Source organism: Chaetodon trifascialis, chromosome 2 (genome assembly GCF_039877785.1).
Source record: "Chaetodon trifascialis isolate fChaTrf1 chromosome 2, fChaTrf1.hap1, whole genome shotgun sequence".
In the NCBI taxonomy this organism is placed as follows: Eukaryota; Metazoa; Chordata; class Actinopteri; order Chaetodontiformes; family Chaetodontidae; genus Chaetodon; species Chaetodon trifascialis.
The window spans coordinates 28,052,817-28,065,589 of record NC_092057.1 but is presented as its reverse complement, the minus strand read 5'-3'; the positions used below and the strand labels follow the sequence as shown (position 1 = coordinate 28,065,589).

At 39.2% G+C, this 12,773-nt stretch overlaps 2 protein-coding genes across 2 annotated transcripts in view; both read right to left on the bottom strand.

Moving 5' to 3' along the window:
- Nucleotides 1–1,547, bottom strand: part of LOC139340129 (sarcoplasmic/endoplasmic reticulum calcium ATPase 2) — a 28,966-nt gene extending 27,419 nt beyond the window's left edge. The window contains exon 1 of the mRNA XM_070975759.1: nt 1,103–1,547. The gene's annotated coding sequence lies outside the window, so the exon portion shown is untranslated. The remainder of the gene's footprint in view (nt 1–1,102) is intronic.
- An 863-nt stretch (nt 1,548–2,410) lies between these two features.
- pold4 (DNA polymerase delta 4, accessory subunit) lies at nt 2,411–8,354 on the bottom strand. The gene is made up of 5 exons (XM_070980655.1): nt 8,222–8,354; nt 7,140–7,255; nt 6,672–6,755; nt 5,397–5,508; nt 2,411–3,110 (listed from the first exon to the last, which is right to left on the bottom strand). The coding sequence occupies exons 2-5, from the start codon at nt 7,243–7,245 to the stop codon at nt 3,086–3,088; spliced, it is 327 nt and encodes a 108-aa protein (XP_070836756.1). The 5' UTR covers nt 7,246–7,255; nt 8,222–8,354; the 3' UTR covers nt 2,411–3,085.
- Nucleotides 8,355–12,773: the final 4,419 nt, after the last annotated feature.

Sequence of the window (12,773 nt, the reverse complement as noted above, 5' to 3'; positions counted from 1 at the left end):
CTGAGTCTTAACTTGCATTTGTAGATGCAGCAATGAACTGTGTTAACCAACAGTAGTTTTTCAAAGTGTTCTCAACCCCATGTAGAAATATCCTTTATACAGTCATGGGCTTTAATGCTGTGCTGCCTGAGGGATTGAAGGTCACAGCCATTCTCTGAACCTTTTGATGATATTGTGGACTGTAGATGATGAAATCCCTAAATTCCTTGCTATTCCATCTCGAGAAACATTGTTGTTTAACTGTTGGACTATTTGCCCACACAGTTTTTCACAAAGTGGTGAACCTCGCCCCATCCCTCCATATCAACGACTGTTCCTTTCCAGGATGCCCCTTTCATACCCAATCATGATTCATCACCTGTTACCAGTGAACCTATTTACCTGTGAAATGTTCCAAACAGGTGTTTTTGGAGCATTCCCAGTCTTTTGTTGCCCCTCTCCCAACTTTCTGAATGATATTGCAGGCATCAAATTCACAATGATTGCATAGTTACAAAAAACAATAAAGTTTATCAGTTTGAATATTACATATCTTGTCTTTGTACTGTATCCAACTGTCTATAGGTCGAAAAGGATTTATTCTGGCATTACTTACGATTTGCACAGCATTACACCGTTTTTGGAATCGGTGCTGTACAATATTGAGCGACCACCCCTGCATTGTCCACAAGGGCCAAAAACTATGCTAATACATTGGCTGTCTACACAACAATGATCATGATGACACTTCCTGTCATTGGCTCAACGTCTGACGTAATATATGTAGATAGCGTTAAATACTTCGTCGGTGTTACTACTAGCCTCGCCTTAATCCTGGGTTATATGGATGACATAACGGAAATTGCTCACAGGCATGTTGCTCACGACTGATGAGGTTTGCCTTTAATTTGACATGGCTGCGTAATTAAGTGGTCATAACGCTACGCTGATAAGCCATATGTCAAACGGCAGGTGAAAAATCACAACACCTTAAAGACTTCGAGGAACAAGCTAGCAGATAGCTAACAGTGAGTTACATGGATGTCTGTGTAGGTGACTAGCTAGCTAGGCAGCTAGCGATGTGTTAGAACGTTAATCCTCCGGAGATGAACAGGTTGCTTACCAGTGTGGTTGAGTCGTTTGTCCACTATCCCTTCCGTTTTAGAAAGAAGGAATATATGACAGCACCATGCGCTTTTGACTGAATTGCTCACAGCAACGAAAAGAAAGCAGTGAAAATTACTTCGAAAAGGTAGTTTTTACAACAAGCTACCTAGCTTAGTTATAAGTTACTGTGACAGCCGCGCATGAGTGAAAAATCATCAGGACATTATTTCCATTGAGACGGTATCTGATTCCCGAGTCGTAAAAATGTTGTCTGTTAAAAAAAAAAAAAATAAGGCTTATTTCAATCAAATGATTCTCTTAATATGGTTCACGATTATTTTATCCAGACAGTGCTGTATTACTACTCCTTATCCTTGCTCCAGCAGTGTCTGTGGGGTCAGTAATATTCAGCCTGTAGCCTGCGTTCAGTCCAACAAAATCAAGCGAAATAATCAGAAAACGCAAATTCCGCTGCTACCTTTCAAAATAAAAGGTTCACCTGATGAAATACACGTTATGAATCTGAATGTACATTTCATCACAATTGTTTCGCTATATTTTAGAACACAAAAATAACTGTTGGACAACCAACGGGTAACTGATGGTATTTCTTCCAAAACTAGCAGGTTTTTGGCTTTTATTTTCAATAACTTGTCTTACTTCTTGTATTACCGCGGCTGATTCTGCCTACCTTGACGATACTACCCCGTAATGAACCGTGATTAGCGGAACTTGCCAATGCAGAAACTCAGCGGAGCTAAGAACGAAGCAGAGGCCCAGGAATCAGGCTGACGTAACACATTAACAAATCAGCGTGCAGATTTTGCTAAAAACCCGCCCATGATCCCAGTCACCGAGCTATCGATCAATCAGAGAGCAGTGCGTCTACTGTCGCACAACAGAACGAAATACAAACCAATCTGCGGTGAGCTTTGAGTGTTTGACGACACCGCAGACCAATCAAACGACGTTGGAGGCGGGCTCATACATTTACAGCGTAACGGGCAGCCTTGGTGCCCTCCTGGTGTCCGTCTTATCAAAACATAACTACGCTAGTAAATTGTTTCTGTGAAACCCGTTTTTAAAAAGTCAATCCACGTGAACATTATCTCCACAGAGTAATGAGAGTAGAATTAAGATTAGAATTAATAACATTTCTAAAGTAACCTTTTAATAATCCCACAGTGGTGAAATTGGCAGTGTTAAACCAGCAAAAGGGGTAGTGAAATATTACGACAACAATTCTTTTTCAACAGCATTCTCTGTGGACGTGCAGTATACAGAGAGAGACCTACAAATTAAAGGAAGACATATACTGTGTATTAACACTGTTGGAAAGAGGTCCCTTATGTTCCATGTCTTTACTGCCATCACTTGAACCACTAATATCTTACACAGGCCTTCCATGAATGTTATGAATGCTGAATTTTTTTTCTAGTGTGTCCTCTCCACATTCAGAGATTTCAGAGTAAAACAGACAGACTGTATTCATTAGGTCAGTTATAAAAAGCCTGAGGTAAATGTATGTCAGTGTGCAGACCATGTGGGAAATATAAGAGGGGAGCAAATTACATGGATGTGAAACTCTTGTGAATGCCTCCATCACCATTTAATTTCTACAATGTCAACAGTGTGTCCATTACCCCTCTGTCCATTATACATTACAAGACAGTGTTTTGGTTGAATCTTTTTTTAATAAAAAAGTTAGTAAAAGCTACACGTGTAGAAACATCATAGTCCAGCAAACACAACACACACAATGGGATGTTCTGTCGTTCTTCAGACTCCACCTTGAAAGAAGCATCCCTCCTCCGTCGCTCTTCTTGAGGTTCCTGTTTAGATTTCTATCCCTGTTCAATTTTTTTTCTTTTGTGTTTGACTTTTTTTGGGGTTTAAAGAATGAAGGGAAATCCCTCTCACATTCCTTGTTTGCGGTGACATATGCTCACTTGAATTTTGTTGGGGTCTGCAATCTTTTCTCTTTTTCACAATATTTTCCTCACAATGGATATTCGCTCCATAGGCTGAAAGATAAAGAACACAATCATGATCCACAAAATTCAGATCAGCTTTATTAATATGAATATGAATTATTTTTCAGCAGTACATTAACTTTGCCAAAATTAAATGCAAATTAAAATCATTCAGAATTAGGATTTCTAGTAAATCTACTGTAATAACTGTACAACTTTTTTTTTAACTGTAAAAACATACACAATACTACCACCATTTGTTAAATAATCTTTGGCAAAATACCATATTTACTTTAAATGGATACAGAGGTTTACAGGGGAAGAACAAATGACCATAATACAGAACTTAAAATATAACATCCAAAAATTCCAAATACTCTTTCATCAAACACATTCTCTTATCTTAACTCATTTGATGTAACTCCTTTTAGTTAGAATAATGAGTTAATGAGCAGTTCATTGATCTGAATTTCCCCTCGAGATCGGAATTTCCCCTCGAGGGACGAATAAAGGAATATTGAATTGAATTGAATTGTATTATGCGCTAATAATACATTGAGGGTTTTACTGGAAAGAAATTGGTTACTTGGTATGAATCTCAGGGTCATAACAAATTCTACTGTGTAATGTAACATTGCTTATAAGAGCAATGATGAAATCATATTGTTGTCATGGTGCACAGAATGGGACATTTTCACGCAGAGCTGCTAATCAAACGAACAGCTGCATCTCACTTCTCTTTAAAGGGGTGGTTCAGGTTTTTTGAAGAAGGATTGTATGAGGTACTTATCCTAGTCAATGTATGACCTACAGTCAAGGTCAGTTTGAAGTTTACCATCACTGAAGCAAAGCAATGTGCTGCTGTGGGTGCAGCAAAACATGTTGTAGCCACATAAAAGAAGGCCCACATAAAAAAAAACCTATATCCATTGAAGTGTACATTATATTTAGAACATTTTCAGTGCTTTAACGTGACATCCTCCATCTGCAAAAGTTCCTCTCCTGTATACTCTGGCTCATTAAGATATCCTCTTGTCTCCGCAGTGAACGGCATTTTATCACTGCGCTCCTAATCAATAATTTTGATTGTTGTTTCTTCCTTAAACTGCTGGAAGGCTGAGCCAAACAGCTGATCTGTGGCATAATACAGTGTGCAGCACAGTTGTTTTTATATACATATGAATACAGAAGTTCTACAGTGAGAAAATGTAGAGTGGCACATGTACTGACTGCTGGGTTAGACAGCATCACCTATCAGAAATAATCAATATTTACACTGAATGGTAGAATTTCATTAAATTCACCTCACCAATTAACCTATTTAGTCACACAATATGTAATCTAAGCAAATATGTTTCACTAAAGGACAAAATGGAGTGTGTGCATGATGATTGCATGTCAGAAAGAATGCGTGTACCTTTCTTTGTTCTGCCTCCCTATGTTCCACATGCACAACATTAACACATTAACATTAACACAAAGAAGGTGTGTGGAGCAGGACCTTTGCGTTTCCTCTCCACGTGTGGGTATGTTTAAGGCCAGGCCAGACTATATGTATGTTATCTGTGTGCCACGTAATAAGAATGGATGGTTCATTTTATACAAGACTCAGACAGTTACCCAATAACCTGACTACAAAGAGATCCCAACAATAAAGCTAAGACAGTAAATAAACTGTATGAATATAAGTCCAAAGGTCAAGCAGCCCTGTGCTCAGCCGTGTACATTATGCTTTACTGTTGCACATTTAACGCTAAAGTCCATGGAAGGAGAAAGGTTGCTTTGGTGAGCTGCTTGTTAGCTGGCAATTTCTTAGCTGACGAGCCAGGCTCCATGTTGAATGATGCAGTCTTAGCTGCGCAGTGTTCACATGGTGCAGAGTTAGCAGCATTAAGAGCTGGCAACTCTACTGTAGGTAATACACTGACCACGGATAACTGCCCCCTCTTCATAAAAACACCTCAATGATCCCCTTAAACTTACATCAGTGTGGCTTTTCAAATGAATCCCACACTTGCTTGAGGGCATAACAGTGTCGACAAATGACTTACTTAAGTAACTATGTTCTTGTCAGCTTTCTGTGATTTTGAGTGTTAAACGGCATGTAGAAAAGAAATCTGGTTTCCATAATCAGCCTAAACTAGGGAACCTGAATTCTTTGCCTTGTATATAAGTAGGATAAAAGGAGACACCAGTTAACACAGTGATGCTCGACAACCTGAATGTGTTTTTTTCCTGCTATAATGTGATTCCTCTGATTTGTGTTGATGTTAATGTATTGAGCACAGTAATTAATACAAAGCAGTATTTTCAAATAGCCCCGTTTGTGTGTGTTACCTCTGGTTGTACTCGGGGTCGGCGTGTGTTTGCAACAGCAGGTCTCTAATCTCCTCAGGTGGGTTCAGACCATGAAGCTTTGCTCGCTCCCATCTCTGCAGCCTGCTGATGCCTGGAGAGAGAGATGATAGGACGAAATGAGTCAGTGTTTTGTGAATTAAAACCACCACCATAACTTCACCTTTCCCAAAAAGAGCAGACCCAAAGGTCATGCAGAAAAACAGCTCCAGCGCTGCTGTGTCTCTGATCTTGAATGCAAATGCGGCCTTTGAGTAATAAGTTTGAGGACATGCTCTAGAAAATCGTGGACATACTTTATCTGTTTTTAATTTAGATTTAAAAAACAATGAATAGGAGTTCAGTTGATCTTTTTGAGTCACGAGAGTCAGGCAGGATGTAAGTGAGCCTGCGTACTAATGGGGGAGTTGTTGTTCTGTATATTAGTATTGGTTGGTCTCTGTATATTAGAGTCTAAACCTGCTCTACATGGAAAGTGTCCTGAGACAACGTATTTGACACTATATAACAGAAATTTAATATGTTCAGATTTTTGTCAATCTTGGCAAACATGCCTCTATTGGTTGTGCTTTTATTCAAAACGGCAAAAAAGCTGCAATTACAGATGTCTTTTGGCCAACAGAACAAGCTGTAAACACAACAGCTGACATATTATCAAAGTATAAAGTTGTCGTGTTGAACGTATTAGCAAACAGTTGCCCATTTAAACATCCTGCAGACACACAGAAACATTAGCATTTATTTATCTGCATGGCTGCTCTGTAAGTGCAATTCCAATATTCTTGTTGCTAGCTGTGTTGTTTGGTACCTAACAGCTGACTCTCGAGGCTGGAAACAAGGTTAACCACAGCAGGAAGACTGAACCGAGAAAAGCTGTGAGCCACAAAACCAAAGCGCAGCAGTGAAAGTGGCTAAAAAGCAGAAGAGGAAGTCAGAGGAAGTGCAGAATTAGCAGTAATTCTCTGTGGGTTGTCACTTTGGATACTTTTTCTATTTAGCGTGCAGCAGTTGTTAAGTTGGTCCTAATTTTATTCCTTTTTCATATGAAAACTACACAACAACAAACAACAAACAAAAATCTTGGTGAATCAGCTGTTTTGTACATTTGTGGAAAAAAAGACCTGACTACTCAGAGATTCTCACTCTGAACACAACTTCAAACCGGTGAATAGTATCTAAGATGACACTACTTTACTTTATTTCTTGTTCGTGCCAAAGCCACATATTCTCCAGTGTGTACATGTGTCTGAATATTACCTGTGCAGGGCCCAAATCTCCAGTCCAGATCAAACTGTCTGAGCTTCTTCAGCTCCTCCTCTTCAGCCGTTTCACTTTTAGCTTCTGCTCCAATAAAAACATTCAGAGAATTCAGGTCACAGCTACTTCCTGTAATATTCAACTGAAATCAACACAAACAAAATTCTATTTAAAACTGAAAATAAATTATTTTTTTAAGTTCAAAAACACATTTTTTTAACAACACAAAACAAAACAAAAGCTACAACAAATTTTCTGACCATCAATTTTCAGTCAAGTCCAAACTGTAAACACTGTCTGATTTATACTGTTAAATGAACACATATGGGTTACATACAGTACATGTATGTATCAGATAGCATATATGTATATATGAAAATATGAACATTTGAGTGTATGTCAGAACAATACAACACTGAACATGGCTGTAACACCACCGTCCACCATCCAAACTGTGCTGCTCGTCACCTCTCTGTGGCTGAGGAGGAGGGGGCCTCTTCTCTCGTTTGCCCCCCCTCTTTGCTTTCTTCACCACCTTGAATGAATCTGTTATCAGTCCACGCTTGGTTGTCATGATGACTGTTCTAGAACAAACACACACACATATTTCTCTGTATGCTTTCTGTTTGGGATGACTGAATTTAATAACCCAGCCTTAATCTTTACACAAATACAAAGGGATTAATTCTGAAAGGATGTTAACAATTTGAACTCAAAGGAAATCGATCTATGCATACTCAAAAGACACACCTCATGATAGACCATCTTATCTTTTTTGATTAATTTGTTAATGTTCATATTAATGTCCACTAAAATGAGTGCGGTTGTAGAGATGGCAGTGTAATTATCCAGTATTGCTGTCTTCCAAATTGTACACTGTAGCACAAGTGCAGCTCTGTTGAGACTCCCTCTGCCATATTCTTGCTTCACCTACAGTGAAAGTGAGCTACACTGCAGGCCAAACAAACCAAAACCCAGTGCCATGACTTGATGCATGGGGATCACTGTGGATCACTCCTGCAGCTGAAGCATCCACATTTATTCAACCCAAACGAATTCAAGTTCACATCAAGAGGCTTATTATGAGTCGCTGCCTCATCATGGACACCTACTGGTGCAAGACACACTTAACGTTGTATTTAAATTTACAAAGCAGTCCAGATTTGTCAATTATTACGTTTTACTAAACACGAATAACTCGGTGATGACATCTTATGCATGTAGCGTCTGTCAGTGACTGGACAGCGCCCTCTGCTGACCGCTGGTCTGCTGTGGAGAACATGTCCGGACAAAGACTGGACTACGTCTGCTTTTCACCTTCCAGCATAATACAGCAAGAAAATAAAACCATTCCATTTTACCAAACAAAAGAAAAAAGCAAACACTGAATGAGAGCGTGAACTGCTGGCTGATGTTAACTTGACCTCTTGTAAACAGCAGCTCTTCAGTGTGTTTGTATGTCGACAGGCCAGTCAAAGCTGCAGGGAAAGACACAAACGCTCAGCGTTGCTTCAGCGTCCACATCACCTGTTTCAGTCGATTTAACTTACCTCGTAATTAAAAAAATTAAGGCTCTATCGAGAAACTTCGCCTTCAGTGAGTCTGCAGCGAAACCAGTCCACCAAAACAATGACGGCGCTTTCTTCTTCTGTCTCTATGCCAGACAAGACTCGACTGGGCCCTTTGCTGCCACCCTACGTTTGCTCTGCACATTACAGTTAGACGGACACCAGGCTGCCACAACATAATACAAATACTACGACTACTACTACTACTACTACTACTACTACTACTACTACTAATAATAATAATAATAATAATAATAATGATAGCTACAATGATAATAATTATATTAATTAAATATATATAGTATATATTATAGTTCATGGGGACTGTCACCTGAAAATCTACTGCAAATGTAGACCAAAAAATAATTCAAGAGTATAAATCCAAACAAACATTTACTGTCAGCCTTTTTCATTGCCATTCATTCACTTCTGAGTCCCTGAAGTGCCAAAAAATATTGCATCTGTCATGATGAATTATTTCATTAATTTTTCTTGATGAAGACCTCAGTACAGTGACAAAAGCAACAGCACTGTCTGTTGCCATTTGTGTTATAACAATGGTAATTTAATTTAATAACAATGATAAAAATTATAGGAATAACAACAGCAGCACCAGCAACAAAAGAACAATGGTAGTTGTTTATAACTGTAATATTTATTTGCTCCATGAGGCTCCACCGAGAGGACTGGACTCAGCAGTGATGGCTAAACTCGTCACCACTTCCACCCATCTGATAATGAGAAGAAGACACTTACAGTACTTTATCCTTTATTCGGATTCCCATTAGCTTCCACAAAGTGGTCACAGGGTCCAGAAGAAAGTGTACTGATGTGACCTTTGTAGCTAATGCTTCAACCGTATGGATGGATGGAATCTTTACAATGAAAATTATAGTGGTGATAATGATGGAAATTAACGTTGTGATGATGATGATGATGATGATGATGATGATGATGATGATGATGATGATGATGGTGGTGGTGATGGTGGTGATGGGTAACAGGAAGGCTGAGGACTCCCCCCTCCCTCACGGCTTGTAAATATCAAAATCAATACAAATCTTTTTGACCAGTTCTCCAGCCGTCTTCATTGGCATTTCCTTCTCTATATCTCTGATTTTCCTCCATCCAGATAGATCACTTACCATATAATCTAATCTAAGATGTGTATGTGTGTGTTTGTGTGTGTGTGTGTGTGTGTGTGTGTGTGTGTGTGTGTGTGTGTGTGTGTGTGTGTGTGTGAGAGAGAGAGGGAGACAGAGAGAGAGAGAGAGAGAGAGAGAGAGAGAGAGAGAGAGAGAGAGAGAGAGAGAGAGAGAGAGAGACTTTAATGTTAACTGTTGGAGGGCAATATCAGTTTCTCTAGGTCTGTATTTACATTGAAATGAGGGGGCACTTGTGAGAGACTTAAAACAGTTTGATTCCTTTTTGTTTTTGACATGCCAATAAGATTTAATAATAAGCTCTATATCTTCAAATTATTAAAATAATAATGTCAATTCTAAGATGGTGGCACATGCATATGCAGCGTTTAGTAGCTCCCTCAGATTTCGCTACTTTTTTTTGTCTTTATTACTAAGCTAAGCCAGCTTGGGCCAAAAGCTGCTCCACTATTCAGCTGTCCAGTCACAGGAAAATAAAATGGTGAATTACAGAACTTTAAATGAGTAATTATCGGAATGCTGCAGGCTTTGTGATGATGAAACAAACATGTGATTGGTCTCACTGCTTGTTTAAAAAAAAATCAAACAGGCTGAAGGGACTTTGCTCAGCTTTCTAAAGCCTGAAAGCCCCTAGTTGCTGCTCACTGCTTTAATTTTGGATGATTGAACTGCTTCTTTCTGTTGCACACAAAAATAAATGATGGCGTGATAGAGAGTGGGATCGCAAGAGTTGCAGACGGGAGTGAAATTCATCATGACAACTTACTAGTGCTCATTACTTCTATTAGCAAACAAAATGAACAGTATAACCAACACCAAATCACAGACAATCAGATAAATCAACCATAACCATAGAAACTGTGGTTTTGGTACACTCAGATGGGTTGAACAGAAAAGTGGATTACGAGACCAACTTGAAAAATGTCATTGACCACTGCCACCTGCAGTGCCCCATGCTGGGTCGTCGCACTCCCCTCTGAAATAATGAAAAGTGGGGCTCTGAAATGATGATATAGCAATACATTTCAGATCTTTTTTGACACAACATGACCATGATGCATGTGCTAAGGTTAGGTATGTATAGTTTTTTTGTGCAGCTTTATTGACACTGGCAGCAAAGTGATTTTTACAGAGGAGGCACACGATTCAAATTAACAGTGTATTAAAATTAAATTGGTTATGGCCCTGAATGAGTGCACCAACTGTCTTTTCCATTAACAATATGTCTTGTCAATAAAATGCATAATTGATTTGAAGTCAAGTCGAACATAGCTTCAACATTAGCTTAGGCTAAAGTTTGATGAGCCAATATGTTAGCTAAAAAGAAACATTCATGTACCTTTTGTTGTGCTGCTGCTGTAACAGTGAATTTCCCCTACGAAATCAATAAAATCTTATCTTTGGTGGAGTACCTGATTTTCAATGGCAGACCCTCTTATCTACCAGGAGAGTTTACATGCAACATTGCTGATGCAGTTTATATGCCAACTGATGTTAATACTAAAGTAGACAGGGAAGACCCAGCAAGCTGCAGATATTGCATCCAGTTGGGACCTGTCTAGCTGCTGGGGACTTTAACCATTGTCAACTATCCACTGTATTTTGACTATTTTACTAAAATGTCTCATACGCCACAAGGAGACATAAAACCTTCGATCACATCAACCCAAATGTGGCTGATTCCTCCAAACACATGCAGTTTTACCATTTTTCCCTGTTCCCGCTTCCCAGATACTGCCAGTAATTACTGTATGAAACTCACAATAAGGACCACCGAGATTTGGTAAGAGGGTGCTGAGTGTGTTTTTCTGACCCCGCCACCACAGACTCTCACTCTCTCTAGTATCTTCTCCATCTTATTGGCCATCAGTTGTAAGTCTGACTGTTGACTCTGGAACAACATAAATAAGGCGGTTTCCTGCTCCGCTTTGCTTTGATTTTCTGTCTGATTTCATTCCATCCCTTATCCATCCCCACTTTTTTTCTTGATCTTTATTCCCATGCTCCTCCCTGCTCCTTTCCCCCCTCTTCCTTTATGTCCACTGTCTCCCCTTTCCCCCTTTCCCTCCCTGTTTTCCATCCCCCTACTCCTCCTTCCCTCTTCTGCTCATCTTCTTCTAGAAAGAAAGTGAGAGAGAAAGACGTAATTGATAATATCTTACCACTTCCAATGGCAGTCCATTACTGACTTGTCATAAGGGAATGGTGTTTAATGGGGGAATTCAGAGAGTCTAGAAGGCATTAGACTGAAGGCAGCTATGATTGAATTAGTGTGAAACATTATCTTCTGGATATGGTTTGTGTTGTGTATTCGGATGGAGACACTGATACCTGGGGTTGATACTGGCCTTTTATTCACAATGGAGTCTTCTACACTCACTGTGGTCATCCTTTGACATGATGGATATAATGCAGTTTGAATGATTAAATATTTATTGTGGAACTGATCAACTACACTTCGCTGGCTGTGTAAGGGAAGTTGTTTTCTGAAGTCCTGAAATGATATTATTGGAATATTTTGATCATGTTATGTATCAGTATGTTAGCAATATTAGTAATGTTAGCAGAGCACTGTTAAATACATTTTATAACATGGTGGTGGCATCTGCAATCTTCTACACAGTGGTCTGCTGGGGCTGTGAGACCTCAGAGAGGGACAGAAACAGACTTAACAAACTGGTCAGGAGAGCTGGCTCTGTCCTGGACTGCCCTCTGAACACCATTGAGGAGGTGGGCAAGAGGAGGATGTTAGCCAGGCTGACATCAATCATGGACAACCCATCTCACCCCCCCGCATTAGACAGTGGGGGCCTTAAGCTCCTTCAGTAGCAGACTGCTGCATCCACTGTGTAAAAGGGAACACTACCACAGGTCCTTCATTCCAACAGCTGTCAGACTGTTTAACTCCAGCATCATTCAATGCAGGACTGTGTTGATGTTGTTCCACATCACAACATCAAAAACCTACTTTTTGCAGTACACCATTATTCATATTAACATACACTAATATTCCTTACATCTGTGCAGCTTATCTCGTGCAATATTATATATTTTCACTGTATTTATATACTTTTACTGTGCAATAGTCCAAGAATCATGTATTTGATTATTAATGTTGTGTTCATGTGCAATTCAAAATCTTATCTTATCTTATCTTATCTTATCTTATCTTATCTTATCTTATCTTATCTTATCTTATCTTATCTTATCTTATCTATGTAACGGTATAATTTGTTCAGGATACTGGGAACATGCTTAGTAGTATTATCCCGATGTCTGCAGCAAAGACTGAATGGACACAATTGTGTGTTGAAATAGTGTCTCAGCTCATAGTGTCTAATTTTAAGGCCACAGTCAGTTTCAAATTATAT

Bases quoted from the DNA above. Each gene is read 5' to 3' on its own strand.
- pold4 (XM_070980655.1), bottom strand. From the start codon at position 7,245: ATGACAACCAAGCGTGGACTGATAACAGATTCATTCAAGGTGGTGAAG. The intron at 6,756-7,139 runs GTGACGAGCAGC...TTATTGGAGCAG, and splicing joins TCCTCCTCAGCCACAGAGAG to AAGCTAAAAGTGAAACGGCT. The intron at 3,111-5,396 runs GTAACACACACA...TTTATCTTTCAG, and splicing joins GACCCCGAGTACAACCAGAG to CCTATGGAGCGAATATCCAT.